The 21,166-nt window shown below is 38.6% G+C and overlaps 1 protein-coding gene across 9 annotated transcripts in view; it reads left to right on the forward strand.

Annotated features, from left to right (window-relative positions):
- lrba (LPS-responsive vesicle trafficking, beach and anchor containing) overlaps positions 1-21,166 on the forward strand; it is a 231,251-nt gene that overhangs the window by 113,143 nt on the left and 96,942 nt on the right. For 5 of the 9 annotated variants that reach the window (XM_086032881.1, XM_086032883.1, XM_086032885.1 and 2 more), the window contains exons 37-39: positions 11,778-11,902; positions 12,017-12,031; positions 19,477-19,620. In XM_086032881.1, coding sequence (XP_085889007.1) covers positions 11,778-11,902; positions 12,017-12,031; positions 19,477-19,620 — 284 coding nt within the window. The remainder of the gene's footprint in view (positions 1-11,777; positions 11,903-12,016; positions 12,032-19,476; positions 19,621-21,166) is intronic. The other 4 variants (XM_086032886.1, XM_086032889.1, XM_086032888.1 and 1 more) reach the window with 1 other exon arrangement.

Consider the following 21,166-nt stretch of genomic DNA (forward strand, 5'->3'; position numbering starts at 1 on the left):
TGCTGTCTGAAAAAGTCTGCGTGCGGAACAGCTGGTAGACGAGTAAATATTCCCAAATTTAGGTCCATTTTAAATCATGTGCAGCAGCACCATCCATTTTCAATTATTTGAGGAAAAAACATTCAAAGCAGATGTTGGTCATAAAAGTCAAATCAAATTAAATCTGAGTTATACACAAACACTATTTCTCAAAGGAAATACCGGAAATAAGAATAATCATTGGCAAACCTAGGACGAGTTTGTTACGACTGCTGGTAATGGCCCAGATCCACCATCCAACCTCCCGCCCCCCCAATCAACCTTTGACCTACCTAGCCAGTGTTTGCCAGCCGAGGCACCCATTTTACTTTATAAAAACCTCACAGCACAGCACTGAACAAATATCACAAAAAGTATGAATGCCAAAATGATGATCTCATCTCTGTTTACTTGGATATTAACTTACAGTGTTAAATCTGAGCCTGTTTAATTTAACCCAAATTGAGACACTGACAGGTAGCCATGACACTTTCTGCTGTATAACAAGTGGATGCACAGGTTCATTGTACTTTCTACCATCTAATGGAGCAATTACTGAATAGTGGTGCCTTGAGATACGAGTGACGCAATGTACAACTTTTTCTTGAAATGAGCTGCCGTTCTGCTAAGTTTTTGCTTTGATTTAGAGTTTGGCAGCTAAAATTATTGAAAAATTCTTCCCCCCCAAAATGTAAGCTGTCATTTCCAATCCTAGTTGAAATTTACTGACAAACTAAACAAAAACAAGAGAATTGGACATTGTGTATTTAAAACAACCGCATAGCCTCAACTAGCTTAATGCTAAGTCAATGTGGAACTCTATAGACGGGCTTACAAGTAGCATCTAGGTGGCTGTGTTATTAGCCTCTAAGCAATACCTTTTTAATTGCAAACGGTCAAGGCAAGGCAACTTTATTTGTATAGCACAGCACATTTCATACACAACGCAACTCAATGTGCTTCACACAAGCAGAAGCACAGCACCAAAACACATTTACAAACAGAATAGCTGAAGACTTTCAAAGGCAAAGCAGAGAGAGCAAAAGTAGCTTATTAAACTGACTAAAACTAAGAGTAAATATATTTAAATTCATTTTCAAACAAAATAATTAGACATTTACAAGTAAAGGAAAAAAATAAAAACTAACTTTCTAAAATTACTGTACAGTGGAATTGATTTAGAAAATGCTTCAAAGACCTTCATCAAATTAATGTGGGGAAAAAAGTATAGTTTTTAACCTGTATTTACACTTGGGACTGACTTCACTTTTGTTGGTAACTTATTCCATTAGAGTGCAACGTAACAACTAAATGCCGCCTGACCATGTTTTGCTTTGAAATCTGGGTGACAACTAATTAGTCTGAAGACATCAGAGCCCTCCTAGGTTTACAGTATATTCAATTAGCTTTTCCTTAATGTATTCAGGACCCAAACCATTCAGTGAGCCAATGTAAAGCCCCTTGGACTGGAGTAATATGTTCTGATCTCTTTGTTCTGGTCAGCTGCAGCAATTTGAAGCATCTCAAGTAGAAAAAGCATATAAAATATTACTCACAGGCATATATTCTTGATCCTCAATGAAGAATGACTAATAATAGTGCAGCTTTCTGAGGAATAAATAGCCTCTGTATATCACTATGTCTCTTATACTGCCTCCAAAATTTCCTAAAGGAGCTGAATGGTTTGAAGTTGGATTGTGAAAGATGAGAATATTTTTTGGGGGGGGAACGTCTCTTTTACTTGAAAGTTGTTGTTTTTTTAAGGGGTGATTTGTGGTAAAACGGGCAATTTTTCGAATATGGAAAAATTACTTCGGTGTCTTGATTTTAAGAATACAGTGGACCCCTACCCAACGACAAATAATGATAATCAGCAAATAATTGACACTCATTAAAACTGCCAACTCATTCACTGCCAGTGATGGATTTAGACATCAAAGATCAATTTTTACTGGGCTGGCAGTGAATGAGTTAAAAACAAATATAAAAAAAAAAAAGAAAAAAAACGGGGTCAGGTTAAAAAAAAAAAAAAATGCAACTGATATCCGATGGTGCATTCTGACTTGCATACAAATTCGTGTGACGTTGCTGCCATCTGTACGGAACTCCCGTCGTAAACCAAGGACTGACCCTTTTCAATCATTCGCATTGTCTATTGGTACCATTTAAACCCCCTTATGTCTTTTGCTCTGCTTATCAACAAATGTAAACACAAACTGGACCTCACGCTGAGAGGTAGCAGCTGTAATCGTCTTGCAGCTCTCATGTCGTCCGACTACTTCAAAAACAATTAGCCTTTGCCGCAATCCATCATAAACATCCATTACAAAGAAGTGTAAGCAACCCCTGCCTCCAGTTATGGACGTGGATGTCGTAGGCCAGTCTTCAGCGGACTGAGTTGTGGGACAAAAAGAATGTTTCCTATGATGTCTGTCAAATGTGAAATAACAGTGAGCGTCCTACCGTGCGACCAAGCTCGAGTATACAGCACGTGTTACAATATAGCCCCAAACGCTAACATTTACCTCCGCTGTGTATACAGTACAGTGATCCGGGGGGCTGCAGGGGAACAGCAACAACGAGTCACCGCGGAGCGCATTGACGGCTGAGGATGTCCATATGTTAATGTGTTAACATGCCGGAAAAGCTGCGTTGCAGATGTAAATGTTTGCTCAACCATTTGGAATGAAGGTGAAGTTCAACGGCTACTTGCTGATGATTCACTTTTATAGATGGATGATCATGTCATCAAGAAATGACACCATTCATTGTCTTCTTGTAATCATTTGGAGCTTTTGGTAACCCTGTCTAATGATTTTTTCCTATTTATTTTGGTACTTACATCTTATAGCTAGGGCTGCAAAGATTAATCGACTAAACACAACGACGTCAACGATCAAAATCGTCGACAATTAACTTTAATCCTCGAGGCGTCGTTTATTTATATATTTATTTGGCGCATTATTTTTTTTATCGAACCTTTCACGTCTCGCTCTTCTCCTGCTGGCTGTTTTCCTGTCTGCAACGCACATGCGCAGTAGTAGTAACCTGGGTCATATGTGATGTACACAGAAGCATCGTGGGTAAAGTAGTGTAAGGGCTAATTCGTGTTGGCAACAGAGTCCGAAAATTACGGCGCATTTCACCAAATTTACTCAATACAATGCAAACCTGCCTTTCATGGCAGTATGATGGGGATAATTTAAAAAAGGAAGCAAGTTGTGGCTTATGCCTGCTTTCATATCTGACATAGGCACAGTCATGTTTAGAAGATAGCTGAAGTTAGCATACACGTTACGGTCTGTGTTTGATTTAACGTTGTAACACAATGTCCTATTTGGTACACTAACATATCGTAGCATCTACTATGGATTAAGGAGCCATTAGTACGTGAACTCGCATTTATTAACAACCAAACCTGTGTGTTCATGCCTGTGGTGGACATCGAAGCAGGAAGAGCTCTCTCTCTCTCTTGCCAACCCCCCCATTATATTTTTTCTTTTCATCTGCAAAAATGGGGCACTGTTAAAGGTGACCCGACGGACTCCCGTTCTCTATCCCCCAGTTGGTCATTTTTTTTTCTGTCTTGGAGGGGTTGTGTCTGTTCCATTCCATTGCACCCGGTGGTACAATGGCAATAAAGCTAGTCTGATTACGATTCAGTTTAATGGCATTTTCTTTCTTTTCCTCCTGCAAAGATGGTTCGAAATATGAGTGTATTGAGGCAACAAATTAAAGTCATAAGTCAAGGCACCACTGTACTTCGAAAATATGCTCTTTTAATAATATCTTTGGATCTTCTTCACTCTCGTCTACTTAACAGCTATGGAATGTTTCACAGGCCTCTATGAAAGATGACTGCTCTTGGCTGGACTTGGGTTGCAACTCTCAGATTTATGAGTTTCATATACCCTTAAGAAAGTATATGGCCAAGGTCACGATAAAAGGTGCGCTGATCAATATCTGAATGAAAAACCATTGAGGAGTCTCCCCGAACACCCCCCCCACACACACACACACACTTTCTCGCCAGGTGCAATATGTGTCGCGTATCGATTGTCAGGGGCCAGTAGTTAGTCAAAGGCTATCTCCTTTGACTAACACCTTCACCACCTCCTCTTCCTCCTGATGGATTGGTACACTCAACTGCAGCTGTAATTACGCCCAGGTGCCAGCAGGTCATTTATTTTGCCGCTTTCACCATTTGCTCCCCCCAAAAATGGCCTTTATCTTGGGCATCCAGCACTTCCTGCTACTGCTGAGGAACAAACAGGGACACGTAAAGAAGCTGTGCAAGAAGGAAGAGCCTTCATGTTCGAATTTACTGGTTTTGCTGTCATCCAAATGTGTCTCCAAACAGTGTTTTTCTTATTTTCCTAAAAGCGCAGCAAAAAATGTGATCTCTTTGTTTCAGATAGGGAGCATTTCACGATGATGGTTGATTATTGTTTTTAGGTTTTAATTATTATTTTTTTATTTTTAGTGTTACGTTTTAGTAATTAGTCTACTTGGAATGACTACTTCATGGCATTGTGGTGCTGTAGAATACATATCATGTACTTCAGGAATCAATTGTTTTTTTCCATGAATGCATTTGTTATTGAGATTTTTTTTTTCTTAAGTCCACAAAGATGGCAGCCACTTGTCATGTTGCTACTATTATTCTTCTGACAAAAGACTAGCTTTTTCTGGGGCCTCGTCATTCTTGAAAACTCACCAATTGTTGCAAGCATGTGTATCCTAGTGAAAACGTATGCAGTTTAGGGGTCCCGACCAATGTTTACTCTGCGCTGCCTAGTCAGGTAACTAAAAATGTTAATGTTTTATTAAATGAAATGTTTTCCATTATTTATGAGTGGACAATGTGGGACCATATTTATACAGAGTCTATTTTGACTTAATCATGCTTAAAATGACCTATGTGCTAAAATAAAAGTAAACTAGGGTTGATTTTATTTCTATTTCTATTTATTTCTATACAATGATATGTTCTGTTTTGATAGATATGATCGTCATTTAACATGTTCTGAGCTCAGGTTTTGGACAGATGTGATACTGGTTTTGTCGGCGTGTGCATGTCTTATGTTGCTCACCACAGTCCAAAGAATGCTCAGGAATTTTTTGTGAAAACGCATAGAAAATTAGACGGAACAATGGTCCCAACACGAAAAACTTAGCAGTTTCACCGATCGACACAAAATTAGGTGGACATGTCTATCATAACAGTACACATGAAAAAGTCTCAAGGACCCATGCTCGTAATTCAATACGTTGGCCATTTTGGTTTGAAGAAGCCATTTTGGTCCCTGAAATAAGCTTTTTTGCTTCAGCTCAGTTCAGCTCATCTACTCAATGTTTTTTTTTTAAGTGTCGTTCAAATTTGGCTTGTTTATAAACAACTTGGACAACTTGGACCAAAAATGTTATTTCTTGCTTTAATTTTGATGAGGTTAAGATATTTTTGCGCATTTTTTTTCATCTTTCAATGTCATCCAAATCCTTGTACTTTTACATATTATAAACAGCCGGATACATTATGATGGTCTATGGTTGTATATTTCTTTTTTTTTTTTTATCCTCCTCAGCGAATTATCCTCATCTAACCTTGAGCGCCTCCGCTGTTTTTTTGTCTTACTTTTCGGGGTGTGACGGACACGCGGGGCTGCGCTGTCAGATTTGTCACCGCCGTTCAAGAGCATCTCTGAAAGCTGGAGGTCAGGGGATTATTAAAATGGGCCAGTAATGGCAGAATTATGCAACCTGGGTCCGGCGGATGCCCCTCATTACCCGACAGCGCCGGTGATAAATGGCCATAACGGCTTGTTGTCAAAAACATGGGGGAAAAATGTTACGCTTCATCAAAAATACAGATGGTGCCACTTCAGCACAGTCTGTATTTACAAATATTTATCCCTTTTTTTCACGTGATTGGATACTATAATTTTTTGCCGACTTTGATAAATATTTACGACTTAATGTTTTAAACATGACAGTTTAGAGTCATGATAATTATTGGGTAATTGTCTGCCTTTTTTTTTTTACACTCACTTTTTACTGAGTGTAATTGCTGCTAATTGTAAAGGTGCCCATTAAGCTGCTGATAATTAGGGCTCAATTTGCATCCTTTCATTTCATGGTGAGGTACCGGGTGCCCCTTTGCTTCCCACTCTGGGGAGCGCTTTGATCCGCACAAGCTGCTTGGATGCAACATCCCTGCATCTTTTTAGTCCAGAGTGCTCTTTGAAAGCTCTTGGATAAATTGGAATTAATTGGCAGGAGTGACTGCTAGTTATACTGTACTGTGCCTTCAAACGTGTTCAGCAATCACAAGAAATAAGTAAAATCGTTGCTTAGCCTTTTCTTGCGGGAATATTGTTTCATTTTGTACGAAAAGCAGTTTAGTGCTAAATGTTAACGTTGAGTGCCTTGAAAAAATGACAGGATATTTTTACAATAATGTCGCAAGAAATGTTAGATTTCCCCCGAAATGTTCATGTCATGTCCTTCATTGATTCAACTCCAAGATGTCTGATTAAAACCAGAGTGTTTTACGTGTTTTGTTTCATGTGGAAAAACTAGTAGCATTTTGTACAAAATTTATTAAAAAAAAAAAAAAAAATTCAGGTAAATTACATATGGGCGATTTGCTTCCCCTTCAACATCTTTTCGTAAGTACATGCTTTGATGGAATGCTTTCCAGAAACGTCATTAAAAGATACGCTACAAGCGGCTGTTCTTTTACATGTTTAGCACCAAAATCACCAATAAAAGTTCAATTAAATGACTAATGTACTTCCCTCTTCACTGTCTTTGGAGAAGTATGTGCTTTGATGGACAGTTTTACACTAACATATCTCATAAAACCACAGTACAAACCACTGTCAATAGACAACTTTAACACCAAAAATGCAAATAAACATTCAAATAAATCAAAGTTATGATGATTGGGTTAACGCTATTCTTTGTCTTTGCAAAATGATTTGTTCATCGAAGGACAGTTTTACAGTGGCGTAGTCACTAAAAACACACCTCAATTATTATTATTATTATTATTACTATTGGACATCTTTAGCTTCATAAACAGCAGTAAACGTTGAACGTAAAACAAAAGTTTGAGCAATTGCCTTTTTTCTCCAGTCTTAGCGCAAGTATTAGCTTTGAAGGACAGCTTTACATGACGTATTTAATAGAAAAATGCACCGTAAAATTTTGTTTTTAGACAACTCTGGCATCAGAAAAGCAATTCAACTTTCAATTAAAAGAAAGTATGAGTGATCTACTTTCCTCTTCACTGTTTTTGCCCTTTGAATGACAGTTTTACACTGTCACATCTCATTAAAAACACAGCTAACCACAGTGATTAGACAAGTTAATACCAGAAACGGCAATCAAAGGTTTATTAAATAAAAGGAAGAACCCTTTGAAGGTTGCAGCAAATGGCAAGTGGTGTCATTTGGAAGTCAGTATAGTGTTTCTGTGACCCTAACATTACCTCATCTCCCAAGCATTAGCAAAGGTGAATTAACATACACACGTGTAGATGTTCTCTTTAAAGGTGCGTGGAGGAAAATCACCCGGCTGGGACTTAATCACAGCACACAATCTCGTGCAGGAAGATGTTTGCTCCTCTTTTTTTTTTAATTTGAGTCTGGCGACGACTCGCCGGAGCGCCGGCTCTTTGTCAAATGAGCGTGGCAGTGATCGCCCCACATGACAAATCCTCAATCTCGCTGTTTCTGCCCAACACGCGCTTTATGCAAATGGCGCCAAAAAAAATGATCCCCCTCGCTGCATGGCGGCGGCATTTGAGCAATTTGAGGGGGGCCGCCAATAGCGAGCGGCATTAATGTCAAATAAGCGAGGGGCAGGAAATCCTCGCCTCTCATTGACCGTACAACCAAATTAATTTAATGGAAAAGGTTATGTATGACTGTTTGTGCCCAAGTGCAGTCACTTGTGGTGATATATGAAAGCGCCTTCGCTCGCTCGCTGTGAGAAAGGTCATCTCGTATCATTTACATAGCACCGACATTTGCCGTACTCGCGCACACATTCAGGAATGGAAGGAAAAATATTTCATGCCGTTTAAAACGGCATTTTGGCCAATCTTGGATGGCAAATAATTTGTCTTAAAAACACCGGAAAGGCCACAGGAGGACATTGAAGAAGTACAATGCATTTATGTTTAAGGCCAGCAACTTCTCATTGACAAAAACCCCACAAACCCTGACTGTGGACTGTCTTGTCTTGAATCTGTAAGGACTGTTAGCTTTTCTCTTCTTCTTGTGAGTCTTCAAAACAACTGGAACAGAGGAAATGTGGTCCGAAGCATTGGTACAGTATGTATTTTGAAAGACAATTTTCTACCGTGATCATGGAGGTTATGCCCTGGGGCTGCTTTGCTTGTCCGGTTGTAATTTTCATCTCAGTGCATTATTAATTAAACCTCAGCAGCCGGGACAGGGACAAGTATGCGGCTGTGGTTCATTATCACCCGTTCCCTTCTGTGGTAGCATTTTGTGTACCTCAGACACTTATTTATTTTTTTGCTTAATCGTCCTGTTATATACTGTTCTATGACAGTATATCAGTGCGAAGACTGTATAAATCTGCCTTTCCCTTGCCTGTATTTAGACCAGAGTGACTTAACGAGTAGGCTGTCCAGATGCCTTTTTACGAGCACACTAATTAGTAATTACACAAAACTGGTCCGCGTGATCCAACCCACATCGGCCCCCCTTTTGTTATTTTAATTGTTGTTATTTTGAAGTGCAGTGGCGACAGCGGCGTGGCAGTAAATCGTGCCAAGGAGACGCCCGGGCAGGATGAATGAGAGCTGAATAATTTATCACCTTTGCGGAAGCACAAGCGGTTGAGGTATCTTTCACGCTCCGCCATCATTAGGACCCCCATTGTCACCCCCTTCTCGCCCGACACTGGCACAGGTTGTCCCGCAGCCCCCCCATACTTTACCATCCTTCCTATGACTAATTACTCCAGCTCACCAGTACACCCTCCTGATGGATTAATGTGCATTGTGTGAGGCGCATACAGGACACTTCCAGACACCCCCCCCCCCCAGTCCCTCCTTTCGGGAGACGAGACATGTTGTTTCCTGATCCAGAATTTAATAATTATTCTCGTTACATGAACCATCGTAGGAAAAATGATGAAGTGCGCACACTATCACAAGCAAACACACTGCAGGGACACATATGAAAGGTTCAAGAACCAAAATAGTTACTAGTTAATGAAGTGGGGTAGACCCTGGACTGGTTGCCAGTTACAGTGTCGCCTTGACCCAGAGTTTTTCGTGATACCAGCCGTCAGTCAAACGTTTTTTTTAATGCTTTGACTTGCAAGTTCAAATTTCAATTCAATTCACTTTATAATAGCCGCATTTTGGTAAATAGTGCCCATTCCTTCAAAAAGAGGCTTCGAGCTGTTTAATGCCACTCCCAGTCAGAGTTTATTGTCCAACTAAACATTCAACTATAAGAGTATTACACGTGGTGTATTTTCAAAACAACATCGCTTTACCCTATGGGAAGTCCTCATAGCTTAATGCGAACAAATAATGCAAAACTCCATTAGCATACTAGCAGTTGGCATTGATAGTTTTAAAAGCATTGCATATTTGAGCATAAACATTGGGGCAACAAATTTAGACAAGTAATACAACAATATTTTCGGGCATATATTCTTTATCCTCAACAAAAGGCAAAAAATGAAAATATAATATCTTACAGAGCGGCTCATAGTAGAAGCAGAAGTCTATTCTTATTCGTTTACATCTCAATGACTTTGCAGCATTATACTGCCTCCTTGTGGTGAAGGTGGGGACACCAGAAGTAGCAGCACAATGAAATGGATTGCAGCATTAAATTATGAGGCACATACCATATTTACAGTGCATTCCGTGTAATTAGTCACATTTTTTTGAAGAACAGTGTTATGAAGTGCTATTTTTGAATTTCTGTAAACTTGTATCTCACAGCATCACTTGTAATAATCTACTCTGATTCAAGACTAGAAATAGTAATATTAATAAAATTAGTTTTATAGTTACAGGATATAATAATCATGAGATGGAGCCTATCTCAGCTGACTGGCCGCTAGTCAATCACATAAAAAGCTACTGCAATGAAATGTGATGTAACTTATCCATTTTCTGTAGTGCTTGTCCAGCTGACCTTTTACAAAACCTGATTTCTATCTGATCTGAGTTAAAGGGGTCAACACAAACGTTTTCTTGACAAGAATATGTTCTCTGCAGCCCCACTATTCTAAACATGACATTCTGATTTATATTGCATTTGTGGAGTCAAGTCAAATTTATTTATATAGCCCTTAATCACAAGAAAGTCTCAAAAGGGCTTCACGTGCCCACAGTTGACAAATATTAACGACATCCCCCGATCTTAATCCCCAGAAGTGGATTGTGAATTAAGCAGTAAAATCCACCCGTTTTTGTCCATCTTGGTGCAAACATTTTGCCACTTGCTGTCAACTGAAAATGACATCACAGTTGTTCAGAGCTCAGATAACGACCAATCGTGACTCAGCTTCAGAAAGCAGGTGAGCCGTGATTGGTCGTTACCTGAGGCCTGAGCAACTGTGGTGTCATTTTCAGTCGACAGAAGTGTCAAAATAGCCGCCCCCTGAGATGGATACATAAGGGTGGATTTTGCTGCTTAACTCATATTCCACATACGCAATATTAATCAGAATGCCGTGTTTAGCCTAGTGGAGGCGCGGAGAACATATTGTCAAGAAATTGTTTGGGTTGACTTTCCCTTTAACAGTCTGTCCTTGGCAGAGGTCTAAATAGTTTTGTCCATAAGCTGATACATGATGATGCCTTTTTAAGGTCCTTCTTTTTTTTTTTTCCTCCCAAACAAACGTCTCGGTTTTAAGAGGCCCGTTTTGGAGAAATTGTCATCATTTTCTCCCGCAAAGCTCTTTTAAAGGCCGCAGTGTGATCGTTGCCATTAGAGAGGAAGATTTGTGAGCCGCCCCCAGCTGGAGCATAAAGCACACCGGGGTTTCTCCATCAGCCGCCGCACTGCTAAAACCATAAACCGTGTCCCCCCCTGCGCACCAAGAGAACACACTCCACACATGAGTTGTTTGCGAAATAAACGTTATTCTTGATACATTTTTTTTTTTTGGGTGACACTATCTTTGTTTCCCATTCATCGTGATGTGAGGTCGAAAATGTGGAGGACAATTTGACTTTTTAGCATTTGTTCAATGTCAAACAAGTGTAAAAAAACAAACAAACTGTACTAAAATAAAAAACTGCTCATGCCTTGATGCATGCTGTACAAATTGGAAATTGTGGAGCGGGCTCCCCATATTTTAAGTTGGACCACGGATATTGTCTCTTAAATGCACCTTTCTATTCTTGAAAGATGTCAGCTAGTGGTTCTCTAACTTTTTACATCAAGTAACACCTCAATAGTATCAATCAAGACACAGCAGATGCACATGATTATCTAAATAAAACTTCTTTCAAACTCTGATCAAAATATTTTTTTATTCAGTAGCTCAGTGCGAGCCGGTACTAAATGTCCCACACATGGGTACCGGTCCGCAGCCCAGTTGGCAACCGCTGTTCTGAAGGTTTTTACGAAAAAATGACACACAATGGCGGCTTTATGGGACCCGGCCCGAGCGCTAATGCCGGGCCAGCCCGTAGCGCGCTGGCTGGGTAATTGCTAACATATGTGATCGTACCTCTCGCTGTTTCGCTGCAGCCGACCCAGGGAGTTCTGGCGCCTGGACTACTGGGAGGACGACTTAAGACGGCGTCGTCGCTTTGTCAGGAACCCCTTTGGATCCACCCACTCGGAGGCCACGCTCAAGGCCGCTGCTGAGCACGGTGAGTAGGCTTGCTCCTAGCTGTTAGCGGCAGGTAGCAGATTTAAATCAATTGTGATCTGAGCGGCAACGGGTTTTAAAATGTTTATTTTTCTGTTTCTTTGCTGCAAAACAGTGGCTGGTATCAGTGGTAAGTAACATTTCTGTTCCCCTTTGACTTTATCAATATGCATTTGGAAATAGTGTGGCGCAGTTCCCAATTTTGAGGTGTGCAACATTGTTCAATAACACTGTGACTGTTTACGTACAAATACAGTGATCCCTCATTTACTGCGGTTAATGGGGACCAGAACCCAGCACGATAGGTGAAAAACCGCGAAGTACAGTTGGACTTGTTATTATTATTATTATTATTATTTTATATCATATTTATTTTAAAGTTTTATATTGGGGGGATTTACGCCTCTGTTACGCTGTTGTGAAGCCCAGACATGGTTCCCACACATAAATACTTGTTATACAATAAATGTAACTTTAAAAATGAAAAATGAAGAATAAATACCAAGCTGCAGGTTGAGAGGAATTGTGCTTCAACTGCGGCAGCGGGCGATTACGACGGAACTTTCACTAATAACTACGTTAAAGTTTTGATTTTTATCATAAAATTGACTTACCTTAACTAGATTGCCGTAGTGCATTTTATCCAAAAGGTACAATTCTGCACTTTTAAACGCTTGTCGTCGTCGTCGTTGTGCAAAGCGAAAGTAAAAGTTCTTCTTCGTTGCCTCCCTAAGAGAGGTAGAAGTCGTTGCCTCCTACTTATTTTAAAAACGAAGAAGCATGGTTCCCGGAGGCAATCATGCCTTAACTTTATCTTTGCACATCAACAGGTCCTTTGGATAAAATGCAACGCGCTCCCCTCACAACTTATGAAGACAGCTGTTTACTATCCTCTTATGCAGCTTGACTCTGACCTAATGATCGTCACATTTGAATAACGTTAGGATTTTCCGAACATAACATTGTTTGTTTTGTCCTCATTGTCGCGCTGAGCACATTCGTGCTTGCGGGGTGGCCGAGCGCGCTCTGCTCACTACACGTAAACATAGCTGCCGAACGGCATATTTGAATAGCGTTATGAGTTTGCGAACAGAACATTGTTCAAACGTGCTATTAGTTTGTTAGCGTGGACGAGACGAGCGAGAGGCTGCAATGATGCGCAGCCATCAACTCACAGGATAAATCCACTTGAGCAATATAGCTGCCGATATGGCTGTGTTGTTTCATTTTTAATTTATGAATGCTTCTAAAAAATCTGCAATGCACTGCGGGCGTGAAAGTTGAAGAGCGAAGTAGCGAGGCATCACTGTACATATATACCTGTATATACATCCATATACGTATGTGTATATGTATATATGTGTATATGTACGTATATACAGTATATATATGGATGGATGGATATACAATTATGTATATATGTTTATGTATGTATATATACCAAACACGATGCTCCGTCCACCATGTTTCACTGTAGGGATTGTATTGGGCAGGTGATAAGCAGTGCCTGGGTGTCTCCACACATTCTGCTTAGAATAACACCAAAAAGTTAAATCTTGATCCCATCAGACCAGAGAATCTTATTTTTCATAGTCTGGGAGTCCTTCATGTGTTTTTTGGCAAACTCTATGCGGGCTTTCATGTGTCTTGCACTGAGGAGAGGCTTCCGTCGGGCAATTCTGCTATAAAACCCGGACTGGTGGAGTGCTGCAGTGATAGTTCATTTTGCGGAACATTCTCCCATCTCCCTACTGCATCTCTGGAGCTCAGCCACAGTAATGTTTGGGTTTTTCTTTACCTTTCTCAACAAGGCTCTTCTCCCATGATTACTCAATTTGGCTTGACAGCCAGGTGTTAAGAAGAGGTGTGGTCGTCCCAAACTTCCATTTGAGGGTTATGGAGGCCACTGTGCTCTTAGGAACCTTGAGTGCTGCAGAAATTATTTTGTAACCTTGGCCAGATCTGTGCCTTGCCACAATTCTGTCTCTGATCACCTTGGCCAGTTCTTTCGACCTCATGAATCTCATTTTCTCTGACATACACTGTGAGCTGTAAAGTCATATATAGACCTTTCCTAATCTAGTCCAATCAGTTTAATTAAACACAGCTGGACTCCAATATGGAGCAGAACCATCTCAAGGAGGATCAGAAGAACAGCATATGTGTTAAATATGAAGGTCGCTGCAAAGGGTCTGAATACTTATTATGACCATAGGTTTTTTCCTCTTTTTTTTTTTTCAATATGTAAAAATTTGTACATTTCTGTTTTTTTTTTTTTGTCAAGATCGGTTGCTTTGTGTACATTAATGAGAAATTGAGAATTAGAATGGGTTTATATATATATATATATATATATATATATATATATATATATATATATATATATATATATATATATATATATATGCTTAACTACATCTGGCAAACAAAGAGGTCACTTCTGCTACAATAGCCTCTTTTTTTTTTTTATTTAAAAAAAAAAATTATTGGGGAGCCTCGGCAGGTGTTACAGTAGCTCCCTCCATCCGAATTCCACCTCCGCGCAATGAGATCTGAAAATGTGGCCAACTTCTTTGGTTTCGCCCTTCCGTCATAGCACAACAAAATAATTAAAAATAGCCCAGTACGCTACCTCCCGTCCTGGGAATATATCATTAAAATAACTTGAGGGTTTTTTTTCCCGCCGATGTAACCTTTCGTCTTGTTTTCGCTGACCCGACATTTGTTGCGGAAGCACGACTGGAGATGAGAATGTTGGGCCCTGGTTTCCAAGCACGGAGCGCAAAGGTCATATCTGGCTGTAATTATGTTCATCACACGCTGAGGGGCAGGCTGAGGGAGGGCGGGTGGCAAAAAGAAACGCACCCTCTTGCTTCCTATCAGGGGACAGGGATGGACCTGAATTCATATTTTTTTATTTTTTTTATTTTTTTTGTGGGTATTAGAATTTCTGAATTACGAACAACTGTCATCATTCATGGCGTGCCAAGGTGGTCGCAAGACTGCCGGTAAATCACAGTCGGCTGTTTACGTCTGGAAAGTACCACCTTGCCACGGCCAAGGGGGTGGTCCTGAAGAATAATGTCTCTGTTCTGGTCATCCAAAAACTCATTTTTGACAATCCAATCACTGTACCAAGAAAAAGTTTAAAGTTAGCCGCTTTGCATTATGGCGCCTGTTAGCAACATGCTATTTTAAACTTGGTTATCATAGTGATTGGTTATGGTTGGCTACCAGCTTTTGGGTCATATATATTTTTTAAGTCTTTTTTTTTTTCCATTCAGTTTTCATTAAAAAAAAATAAATAGCGCAACAGTTACCAAATTTCATGTTTTTAGTCCTTGAAAAACAACCAGAATATTTTTTATCCTTAGATTGAACACATTGATTTTATTTATTGGAAAGGTAATTGTAAATGTAAATACTCGATTTTGTGAATGTTCCAATATCAGTGGCCTATTGGCTAATTCCTTGTCTTTTCCTTTCCTAATTCCTTAAATCATATACTTATAACAAAGACTTCAGGTAATACTAAATGTTAGCGCAAATCGATCTCAACTGAATACAGTTGAGATTTTCCAGTTTATTTAACACTGACGCTTGATTGGTACCAGCTACACACTTTTGTCGGACGGCAATTGTATTTTTATTCAAATCAACATTACCCAATGTAATCGTAAACTGCCGCTTATACAACTGCTAACTATGATGACAAAACTTTTGAAGGTAATTTAAACCATGCCGCACAAATTGTAATAGGGGTGCACAAGCACCCTCCAGGAGTGTGCCAGACGTTTAAGGGCGGTCTGGTATGATAATTACACATTTGCATTCCCCTATTTTTTCCCCTTTCTCATTCTTCTTTCACCTTTTATAGTATAACTTATTATTTGTTCATTTTTTTTTGTTTTTATTTTAATTTATATGATATTTTTGTTTTATTTATTTTGGATTTGGATTCGATTGAGCTTTTTCCCCACAATGTTTTGTCGTGAATTAATTGTATTTAGCAAATTTATATTATAATTTTGGAGTGTTTGATACATTTAAAAAATGGTTGCAGTTTTTTTTTTATATTTTTGCATTCTGGTTAATATTTTACACTTAATTTCATTTTGTGTAGTTTTTTTAATTGTATTTTGTGTTTTAATTTCATTTAAAGTTTTAACACAATCAAGACACTGCGTATGCTCAACCGTAAGGAATGCTGGTCTTTGTAGTACAGGAAGTGCTTGTATGCGGAAGCGCGCTGTTTGGCACGCAACTCACCGCAAATACATAAGCAGAGGTAAACAAGCTCAGAGACGCAGCACAAAAGCACACTTTTGGAGCGAGGAGGAAACCGGCTGCTTCATTCACATGAATATCAAGTGCTTTATTGACAGTTCAAAGTAACAAGCGGAAATGATGTCCATTTGAATCATGACGCCTTGCGTCGCCGTACACGGATTGTTATTCAAATGCCGGAGCAACTCTGTCCGCTCAATCATGTAAACGGGTTATTCAGAATGTTTCAGAAATCCGAATTTTGAAGTCCCAAATATTGACAGCATGTAAACGTAGTCACTATGGTGCATGGATGTTGTAAAGTTGAAACGTCATACATCAAACATCGCGTACGTCATAATCCGAGGACTTCCTGTACTGCAAATGAACATCTTAAAATTTCGATTAAATACCCTTGCATTCTAAGGAATGACTTCAATCTCAATACTTTCATCCAATATATTTTTAAAGCTCCAGTGCCCTGCCTTTTGTATGAAATGCTACTAAATCGTGACATTTAGCAGGTTGCTTGGTAGCATGCTGTTGTTGAGGGTGGGGGGTGTGTTTTCAAGTGAAAAGCGTCAAATTTGAAATCCATCTCTGTTCTGGAGCCCCATGTCTTTCATGCCCACTGGCCTGGTGTGAACACACAGTCATGTGGTATGTATTAGGGCTGGGGGGGGGGCACTGGTAGTAATTTCAGCACTGCTAACTAAGGAATCCTCCAGGGAAGCCTAATTACAGGAAGAGCATTCTAAATATCAGCCGACTGCATATTTTCCATGACAAGAGATTTTTTTCACGGGCCCCTGACTCTTCAAAGACATACGTCGCAGCTGTGCATGTTTTTTTTTTTTTTTTGACTTAAGTTGACTTGGCCCACCTTCAGGTGTTGATAGAAGACAACACAACAATGTTTCACTGACTGGCTGAATTGAAAATGATTACACACACACACACACACACACACCCACACACACCCACACACACCCCACACACACACACACACACATACACACAGAAGCAGCGTCATGTTTGTGTACATATGCGGCACGGGAATGTTTAGCACGTTAGCATTTCCATCTTGCAGTGTTTATGCTGTGACGGTACTGCCATTTCAGTGCAGGCTAATCTATTGCTTTGGTGCGACATTAGCATCATAGCATTGCAGAGCTGCATTGCTGTCACATGTAATGACAAGTGCACTCATGAATTCCACATACAGTGGAGATAAAAAGTCTACACAGTATACACCCTTGTTTAAATGCCTAGTAATATTAAAAAAATAGACCAGGTATATCATTTCAAAACGTTCCCACATTGTCACCTATAACCTGGATTTAGAAAAAAAAATTACAGGCAAAGTAAAAACAACTAAGAATATGGGGTTTACAAGTGTACACACCCTCTTATAAATGGGGACGTGGCAGTGTTAAGAATTAACCAATAACATTCAAATTGATGTGAAATGGAAGTCAGCACACAACAGTCGCCATTTAAAATGCTTCTGATGAAGCCCAAATAAACTTCAGATGTTCTAATAAGCTTTTCCTGTTTTTTGTTGTTTGTTTTGCGTTGCCGCAGAAGCCTGAATGTTTTGTGCTAACACTAACTAACACTAACACTACTGACTGGACCTTTTCAATTAATGTAATGTGCGCCTTCATGTTTTCGCCGTAACATGGAAGTAAGCAGATGATAAATGACAAATTATTTTAAATCTTTTGTCGTATATAGACAACAACAGTTAACTGTGTAGGGAGCCAAATATCAGCCATCTTTTGTGAAATTTTAAACTTTTTAAATTTTATTTTTTATTTTTTTGTGTGTATTTTGGTAAATTTTGATTTTTGTCTGTCTGCAATTTGTTGAATGTTTGTTTTTATTTTTCATTTATTTTATCATGAATTTGAATTTGTATTGTATTATATTGTATTTTGTATGGCTTATTTTGGATAAAATATTGAGTAGTTTTTCTATAGTTTGCATTCAGCTGGTAGATGACTGTATATGTGGTTTCAGTTTTACAGTTGTCACCTGGACACTGAAACATGTCAAACACTAACTTAATTATTTTTTTTATTTTCATAGTTAGTGTTTTTTGTCAAATTTTATTTCATTTGAATTGATATCTAAATTGTACAACATGGAACTTGAGACAATTACCTCCTTTGACAATGTTTACCTTTTAATGCCAAATATGTGAAGTTTACAGTCCCATTATATCCTACAGGAAATGAGACGTCTGTGAGTTGGCAACCTGTCACAGCAGCTCTGCTAATTTCCTCATTCATTTCTACTTTTCCACCTTTTGCGTCATTTAACATTCATCGTGCATTGTGCCAACCCGTTGTGGACTATTCAGTGTTTTTGGCCGTGACTTTGAGTAGAGGACAGTGCCACGTGTTGTTGCACCTTCACCGGCAACATGTTTACAACAGTTTACTTTTTTTCTGAGCAGAGATTATCGTCACTATTGGACTTTTCAGTGCATGTCTACGAGGCTGCAACCGTGAGGTGCTTCAGCCCTAATGTGGAGATGAATGTATACCGAAGGAGATTTATAGAGGGATGAGACCCGACATGAAAAATGAAGTCAAGTCAAGCAAAGAAATGGGACAGAAGAATCTAACCATTTGTGTTACCCACTAACGGCCTAACTATTGGCTGTTAGAAAACTACAGTTGTTTACTTTCAGACTCAACCGGTTGCAAACGTGTGTGACCTTATTCCGCTGTGATCATAAGACTACAATTTCAGCATCCCAGCGCCCTCATACGAGTCGATGGAGACTTTAGCATTGCTCCTCTCTCATCGACCAACATGTACAACAAGGGGGAATAAAACTTTGCACCTCTATATGTTAAACAATAATCAAAAAGGATCTCTTATATTTTTAATTTAGATGTTTTATTTAGTTATTTATGATTGTATTTAAATGTTTGTCTTTTATGCAAGTAAAGTGTAGTATTTTTCTACAGTCCTGTTTTTCTCTGCTCCAGCACTGTTTGCCTTTCCTGTACAAAATATACTAAACCAGTGATTCTTAAAATGAGGCACGATGACCACGAGTGGTACATGAAAGAATCGCTGAATTAAATACAAATACAATTCACAACATATAAAGGATTATAAATTTCAACGCAACATATTAAATGAGCTGTTTTAATCTCCCGTACCCTTTTTTTCACTGTTCAGTTGTATTAACTTTTAAGTACAACATCATATTTCTTGAGGTGTTGTAAAAAGTTTCAGCAGCACTGTACTGCAGCATGCTGCATTGCTGGATGTCCTCTTGTTGTCGTGCAGTGTCTGAAGACGACGTGCTGAAAGGCAAGCGGTCCATCAAGAGTCAGGCTGTGGCACACCAGAACTCTGAGAGTGACGCCTCGCTGGACGCCGATGACGACACGCTGTCGTCACTGGAGGAGAAGGAGCTTGAAAACTTTACCGGTACGAGAAAAAAAAGTGAAACAATTGGAAAGTGGCCAGTGTGTTTTGTGGTGGTTCTCTTAACGTCAGCCTTTCTTTTTAATTGCTCTCATTCTGAAAGAAGTTCCTAATATTTGGACCCTTTTAGCTAGCTAAGACAGCCATAATATTGTTTTAGTGGACTTGAGTAGTGAGTGTCTACCACAGTGCTTTCTAGTAAAACATTTTATGATTGCTGTTCTTAATATTTTGCCCATGTCATGTGGCTACTTGGTAAGATAACAAATAATAAAAACCTATAAAGTATACCATTAAAAAACAATTCCATAATTGGAAGGTGCCTGGTGGGGTTACGCTGTAACAAAAAAAAACATTTTGGGGTGAACTCAAAATTTCAAGGGCCACAAACTTGGATAACATTTTAAATTCGGCAATTCAACAAAATACTTTATTTTATTTTTTTAGTTTTGGAAATATGAAAATTGACTTTGCAACATTTTCAACAAAGAAAAGAGAGTTTACAGAACTAATTGTCCCTCCATTGCTTAAAGATATATTTAACAACTCAGTAAATTGTTTTGGATGAGACAACTTCCTTGCTTTGTTGTGGTAATTGTTGCCACAAATGTAAATCATTTATGTTTTAAAGTTGTTCCAACTTAAGTTGCTTTTTGACCATATATATATATATATATATATATATATGAAATGCATGTATATGTGTATATGTATATATATATATATATATATATATGAAATGCATGTATATGTGTATATGTATATATATATATATATATATATATGAAATGCATGTATATGTGTATGTATATATATATATATATGAAATGCATGTATATGTGTATGTATATATATATATATATGAAATGCATGTATATGTGTATATGTATATATATATATATATGAAATGCATGTATATGTGTATATGTATATATATATATATGAAATGCATGTATATGTGTATATATATATGTGTATATATATATGTGTATGTGTATATATATATGTGTATATATATATATATATATGTGTATATATATGTATATATATATGTGTATGTATATATATACATACATATGTGTATGTATGTATATGTATATATGTTGATTGTTTACCCCCATGGATTTCAAGTTCAACCGTGTTTTCATTTTGACAAGTGTTCCTAATAGTCTGACAGGCTTATTCAGAATATCATATAAAGAAATGGAGGGTGTCAGTTGGTATTACATATTATAGTGGTTCTTTACCATCATGCGTTTCAAGTTGATTTATCAAGAGAGCTGTTCCTAACGTTTTGACCATCCCACGTGACTCAATGTAACCAAAATATTAGAAATCCTCACAGTGCCATTAAAGAAACTGGAGGGTGCCCAGTATGGCTCCATGGTCATCTAAACATTTCTACTTGAACAGTGAAGTATCGCTGTTGTACCAAGAGCTGTTAACATATCGCCCCTGTAATGCAGCCACTAACCGAAAACAATTGTATTTGTAATATTTTATATTAGCTGTATGAGAGGCTGCACACCTTAGACAGGAAATTAGAACG

The sequence above is a fragment of the Filicampus tigris genome, chromosome 6, assembly GCF_054856515.1.
Source record: "Filicampus tigris isolate MCC_2025a chromosome 6, RoL_Ftig_1.0, whole genome shotgun sequence".
Taxonomy (NCBI): domain Eukaryota; kingdom Metazoa; phylum Chordata; class Actinopteri; order Syngnathiformes; family Syngnathidae; genus Filicampus; species Filicampus tigris.